General features: G+C 30.9%; 1 protein-coding gene across 7 annotated transcripts; it reads right to left on the bottom strand.

Annotated features, from left to right (window-relative positions):
- Positions 1–2,967: 2,967 nt before the first annotated feature.
- Positions 2,968–5,979, bottom strand: LOC109851755. Of its 7 annotated transcripts, none has more exons than XM_020422143.1 (10): positions 5,745–5,979; positions 5,557–5,652; positions 5,322–5,432; positions 5,070–5,141; positions 4,831–4,929; positions 4,590–4,652; positions 4,307–4,450; positions 4,041–4,166; positions 3,780–3,887; positions 2,968–3,677 (listed from the first exon to the last, which is right to left on the bottom strand). In XM_020422143.1, exons 2-9 carry the CDS (start codon positions 5,650–5,652, stop codon positions 3,792–3,794), a joined length of 807 nt encoding a protein of 268 aa, XP_020277732.1. In that variant the 5' UTR covers positions 5,745–5,979; the 3' UTR covers positions 2,968–3,677; positions 3,780–3,791. The 7 variants fall into 7 exon arrangements, with proteins under 7 accessions (XP_020277732.1, XP_020277733.1, XP_020277734.1 ...); XM_020422144.1 differs by having other exon boundaries at positions 5,750–5,979; XM_020422145.1 differs by having other exon boundaries at positions 5,828–5,979.
- Positions 5,980–7,055: the final 1,076 nt, after the last annotated feature.

Here is a 7,055-nt window from a genome sequence, read left to right as displayed (position 1 = left end):
TTATTTTAGTCAAAGAATATTATATTCTACAATCGTATATATTTTGCTAGGTACATCACGTACAAATAGTAATATAATGAACTAAATTTAGTTATATTTTTAATAATTTTCATACACTACATAAAGAGCTTCCACCTTTTATAATTTCAGTCAAGTGAAAACAAATAAAACTAGTAGATTTATATATCAATATTACATCTATTACTAAAAAAAAAACATTCAGTAAGTAAAATTGGTTATACATTCATATGTAACACAGATATTGATACAAAAATTATTAAACATTGGAACTTATCTACTTAATGTTTTGCGATCAGAACTACTATATCATACTAATTTTTATCAGTAGTTAACATTAAATTCTTACTTCTTATTATAATGACATTATATATATTGATTTTTTTCGAATACACATTTATATGTATGTATTACAATGTTATATATACTAATAATAAAAACATTAAGCATTGAAAATCTTGCAATCTAGTAAATACCTTTTTATTTCAATGTAATCTGCTCTACTTGCTTATGAGAGAAGATGCAGCTACTACCAAACACTCTGTGTAATAAACAAATGCAAATATATTACGAATTTAATAAAAATCAACATTATAGATTAATAATTGACACATATGTATTGAAATTTGTAAATCCTTTCACATAAAACTACAGATATGTGTGTGACGTCTTTTGTTACAAAAGTGTAAACAATTATAATCTAAATTTTCTTTAAAATAAATTATTTCTTTTGAAAAAAATAATATAGAAATAAAAATCTATTCGAGTTATTATACGCTTGCATTATGTTCAAGTAATCACAAGAGCAAACCTACAACGACGCGTGAGATTCTGAAAAACATCTGATGGCTTTATCAAGATTATGATTATTTGCAAATAAAAGATATCAAATAAGAGAAAATTTGTACGTCGGCTTGATTTTACTTCACGGCATCGACGAATAATCGATCGAGAAATTACATGATTGCGCCAATTTTTATAATTTCCACACATTCGATTTAGTATAAAGTGTAGTGTGAGTATTCGCTTCGATTGTTTTTGACTTTTGCATGTGTATTGCACTGCGATTCTAGAGTCGCGTGACAATAAAATATAAAGCAGAAATTAAAATTCACAATTTGACTACTGGTGCACTTTTCTGAATTTATCATAATATTTGTTATAACAAGTGCTGTTTTGACTTTATATCCTTAGAGTGTTTGGTTACATAGTTATCGCGTTTTAAAGAATATGACTAAGTGTCACTATGCAATAAACTAAAAATTTCGTACGTGACACTTCTGTAATTATACAGGAGTGACGACGTGGTCTCGTGTACATAGCACGGAATAGAACCATGGCAACGTAGGTGCCAATTTCCACCACTGTGGACATCGCGCTAGCTTACAAAACGAAAATGCAACTCCATGGTGTAAGTAAAGCCTCCTGCACAATGGAAGAAATAGCGATAGCGATAAAAATAACACCAGTTTTAAAGAGTTTATATCTATAAATAACGGAAGGAACAGCGAAATCTTACATACAAAAATACACGTATATCAATGCAGATCAGATAACGGAATAAGCAATAGCAATAAAATTTTCAACGAGTTGGAGTTTTGTGGTTGTGTTCAGTTAAGCAAGAGGGAACGAACAAATGCAGGAAATGCAGGAAATACAGGAACTGAAATGCAGGAATAGCAGGAATTGAAAGAAGTCGAGAAAGTGCAGACAATTGTCTGCTACTACGCATGCTCCACAACAAATCGGGAAGACACCTTCTCATTTTTTCGTTTGCACTTTCTTTACTTCTTTCAATTCCTGTATTTCCTGCATTTCCTGCATTTGTTCGTTTCTTCTTGCTTAACTGGACACAGCCCAGAACCGGACGAAATTGTGCTCCAGAACCTGTATACTAACACCATGAGGCAATTCCACATTCTCTTATGGATTGCTCTCAGTCTTCTTTCTGTTAGTAATAACAACAGTTGTATTGACCGCTGAGTATCCTCACAGTTTGTGGTTCTAAAGGTATCCCGTTGCAAAACATCTCAAATCAGCAAAGAGAAACGCCGCGTAGTAAATCCTTAAACCTATCTTATGATTTTTGATTGAATATTTTTGATTCAGAGAGAATAAGGGAAAAAAGTGGTTCGAGTCTTGGATAAAACAGTTTATTTAGCGAAGATACGAAGTCTCTTCATCTCCATCTAATCTGTTCTACTTGCTTAGGAGAAGTGACATGCTTATTACAAGTATAAATATTATTGTAATATATAAACAAACATCTGTATTTTATAACAATATATTGTCAGTACAGTAACAATTAAAATCTGAAGTCTGTTAATGTTAGCTGATCAAAAATAATTTGATTTGCGAAAGATTGAGCAGACTTTTCTGTTTCATTATATATATACATATTCATTATATACGTATAAATAACAACATTTACATTACTTATTAGATGTATATCTGTCTTTATTCATAACATCTATGTACTACTAATGTTAAACTTTGTGACTAGAATATATATACATATATGTATATATTTATATATGTACATTGTACATAACGTATATATAATGTACGCATATATAATAATATGTATATATATAATAATAATATAATAATATATACATATATAACATATATGTAGTATATATATTATAATATATGTATATATATATATTATTAATTACAGTTACATATTTATATCTTACATATTTACATTTTACATATTTACATTTTACATGTACATATGTATTCAGGGTATTCGACAAATGGTGTAACATCTTTCGAAGGCAGATAGATTGAATAAAACTGAGTCAAAAAGTCCATTTTGCGAAAGTTGCAATAATTACCGAGATCTTGATTAATAAAGATCTCGATGACTATTGCGAATCTTTCAAAATAATATAAGATTTTTCGACTCAGTTTTACTTTTTCTACCTGCCTACGAGAGATGTTAAAGTAAGTGTCGGACACCATGTATGTACATAAATATATCAGTTAAGTAAAAAATAATCTGAGAATGCAAAACAAAGTAGAGTAAAAAGAAGTAAGAAGCATTAGAGCCAGTCTGCAATGAAGGTAGTACGGCTGTAGGAGTAAACTATTTTTCGGTGAAATAACAACAAAAAAAAAAACAAAATGGGCAATTCCCATTTCGCACTGCCTACTGTCTTACTATTAGCCAATAAAAGACGCGTGTTAGAAAACGCGAAATAATTACTTGTATAGACAAAAATGAAATAACTCCAAGAACTTTACTTTTACAGCATTACTACCTTTATTGTAGACGTCCCTTTAAATATGAATCTCATATAACCTCAATGAACTTTTTAGAATACTACAAGGTGTCTTCAAACATGTACTTCTCAAAAAATATTATCAAGCAAATTTCAAATATTTTAACTTCAGACTACAGTCAATAACGCATGTACTGAAATCTAAGTAAAAGTAATCGTCAAATGTGGCGATTTCTTTTGTCGACCGTACATCTTGTGTCATTCTATTTTATGTTATATTGAACTAAATAATTATTATGGCAATATCCTGTCAAGCTCGTCATTAGTTCAGAATGGTTATATTTTCAGTCTTTATAATGCTTATACTAAGTACGGATTAGAAATGCGCTCGTGACTCTCCATACAGACGATGTCAAATTACACAGTAACACTCTGAAATAATTACAGAGTGTTTTTAGTATATTTTATTTATAAAACAAATCTCCATACAAAAGCGGTTAGTACTATTTATAAATATTTTTACAATTTTCTTACCGGAAACAAGTATTACACGTTGTATGTTTTGCAACACTCCATAATGTGAAGTTTTAATGCATCCGCTGATGGGAATTTTCGTGTACAGAAGACACATTCAAATGATCCCTTTGACAAAGAAGAAAATAAGTATATTGTACAGTTCCATTACAACCGACGATCAAATTTGTTTTACTGACAAAAAATAACTTTCAGCAATTTCTTTGTATAATAAGTACTGCTTTCGTCGTCTTATATCATTAACAAATTCAAAAAACTTACTTTTTCGCATTCATTTTTTTTATCATCACATATTTTTCTATCAGTGGTAGTTATTTGTTTTGTTTCAATGTCCGTTATATCTTTGTCATTGGATCGACAAATCTTCGACGGAGGAGGAGACGTCTCCTAAAACACACATTACACAAGTATTATACTAAAGTAATTATCATGACAGAATGACAGAAAATGATTGTGGTACAACAATCTATTCGTCAGAGCGTACATAGTTTTCATAATAAAATTCATAAGATAATTTTATTACTTACCGGAGTGAATGTAGATGTTGTGGCACGATCCTTTTCAGTATCAGTGTCTAATACTCGTTTTCTTAAAGACTTCTGTTGTTCTTGATGTTCCTTCTCTTTACTCTCTTTTGGCGGTGATGGCTTAGAAGGAGAAGAAAGACATATCTAAAATGCATTACATAATATCTTGCAAATGAAAAGGCGGAAAAGTAAGACGACGAGAAAAAATGGCGATTCACTATTTATTACATCAGTTTTTCCACTGATTCTGTTTTCAAAAATTTTATATTTTCCAAAAGCTTACCAGTGTTATTCTTGGAGGCCAGTCCTCACCCAACATTTGCTTAAAATTTCTGTACATTTGTTCCTATGTTCCATGATATTCAAAGATAAAGTGTTTTAAAAACAAACAATACTATTATACATATCTATTATATTGCACAATAGCTTATTATAAAATACGTTACTGTAATAAAAAAAACAACTTTGTGCAAATAATTTACTAAAACATCGCTTCTATCGTAAAATATTTTTAAACTACTCACTACTATTTTTCCCGTTAGATACACTTTGCATTTTTTCCTGTGTCCAAAAGCTTCTTCCACGCTATACAATTTCTGACGACAATAATAACATTCTCCCATCTTTAAAAATAACAGAAACATTACTTATGTATATTTCGCAAAAGCTAATACAAAGTAGAACAATAATAATCGATCTCAGCAGAGAACATCTGGTATCACATCATGATTTGTTCATCTAATAGTTTCTCAGAAAAGCTTACCGAGTTTGGTTTGGGCACTATTCTATTCTTAATCTCAGCAACAAGTTTGCTAACGTGTTTGAGCTCAGTGTTCTGTGATTAATAAAAAAATATATATAAGTGTGTGTTTCAAGAAGATAAGAAAAAGTACACAACTATATTCCGCAAAAATCAAATACGATGTATGTTATAGTGACGGAAAACGATTTTTACAGTGCACCTTCTGTTATCAGAATAGCTTCCGTCACCGTAAAATAATTTTGAAACACGTACCATTGAAATTCTGAATTGAATGTCGCACTTATCTCCATGCTTAACGAGTTCTTCTGCAGTCATGAAATTCGTTTTACAGTATTTACAGTCATATGATTTCGAAGACTTTTCCTACGAGTATTTAAATATAATTCGCAAAAAACATTAAACACTTCGGTTCAAGCGACAGAAAATAATCTTAATTCATGTTATTTTCACTACGTTTATCAATTCGGAATTATTTTCAAACACTTACCGGTTGCGGCGATTGTACACTTTTGTCACATTTTTCAATGAGAACGATGAGTTCTTGCTCTTTATTAACCTCCAGTGAACAATTACTAGTGTCCATCTTCAAAAATAAAAATAATAAGTAATAAACTTCTGCACACTGGACAAAAGACGAGTAGCAAATGCGTTAAAGTGATCGAAAGTAAATTTTACAACACCCCTTTCCTTTTCCCTTATCCTCTCTGAATCAAAAATATTCAATCAGAAATCATAAGATAGGTTTAAGAATTTTGTACGTGGCGTTTCTCTTTGCTGATCTGAGATGTTTTGCAACGCGATACCTATAGAACCAAAAACTTTGAGGACACTCAGCGGTCAATACAACTGTTGTTATTACTAGCAGAAAGAAGACAGAGAGCAACCCATAAGAGAATGTGGAATTGCCTCATGGTGTTAGTATACAGGTTCTGGAGCACAATTTCGTCCGGTTCTGCGCAACTCCGAAGCGCCTTTATTTTTAAATATCGATACATGATAATCGATATACTATCGATATAATCGTCATACATCAGTCTAAAATTACACCATGATTACTTACACTATAAAATTGCTTTTCCGTCTTGTAAACTAGCGCGATGTCCACAGTGGTGCAAAGTGGCAACTACGTAGCCATGGTTCTATTCCGTGCTATGTACACGAGACCACGTCGTCACTCCTGTATAATTACATACGTGTCACATACGGAATTTTCAATTTATTGCATAGTGACACTTAGTCATATTCTTTAAAATGCGTTAACTATGTAACCAAACACTCTAAGGATATAAAGCCAAAAGAGCACTTGCTATAACAAATATTATGATAAATTCAGAAAAGTGCACCAGTAGCCAAATTGTGTATTCTAATTTCTGCTTTATATTTTATTGTCACGCGACTCTAGAATCGCAGTGCAATACAGATGCAAAAGTCAAAAACAATCGAAGCGAATACTCACACTACACTTTATACTAAATCGAATGTGTGGAAATTATAAAAATTTGCGCAATCATATAATTTCTCGATCGATTATTCGTCGATGCCGTGAAGTCAAATCAAGCCGACGTACAAATATTCTTATTTGCTATCTTTTATTTGCAAATAATCATAATCTTGATACAGCCATCACATGTTTTTCAGAATCTCACGCGTCGTTGTAGGTTTGCTTTTGTGATTACTTGAATATAATGCAAGCGTATAATAACTCGAATAAATTTTTAATTCTATATTATATTTTTCAAAAGAAAAAATTTAATTTAAAGGAAATTTAGATTATAATTGTTTACAATTGATGTAACAAGAGACGTCACACACATATCTGTAAGTTTATGTGAGAGGATTTACAAATTTCCATATATATGTAACAAATATTAAGTTATAATGGTGATTTTTATTAAATTCGTAATATATTTGCATTTGTTTATTACACAGAGTGTTTGGTAGTAGCTGCATCTTCTCTCATAAGCAAGTAGAGCAGATTACATTGAA

The sequence above is a fragment of the Pseudomyrmex gracilis genome, unplaced genomic scaffold (genome assembly GCF_002006095.1).
Source record: "Pseudomyrmex gracilis isolate BER0280 unplaced genomic scaffold, ASM200609v1 scaffold_20, whole genome shotgun sequence".
In the NCBI taxonomy this organism is placed as follows: Eukaryota; Metazoa; Arthropoda; class Insecta; order Hymenoptera; family Formicidae; genus Pseudomyrmex; species Pseudomyrmex gracilis.
The sequence above is the reverse complement of the archived record's forward strand: the minus strand, read 5'-3'. Positions and strand labels throughout refer to the sequence as shown.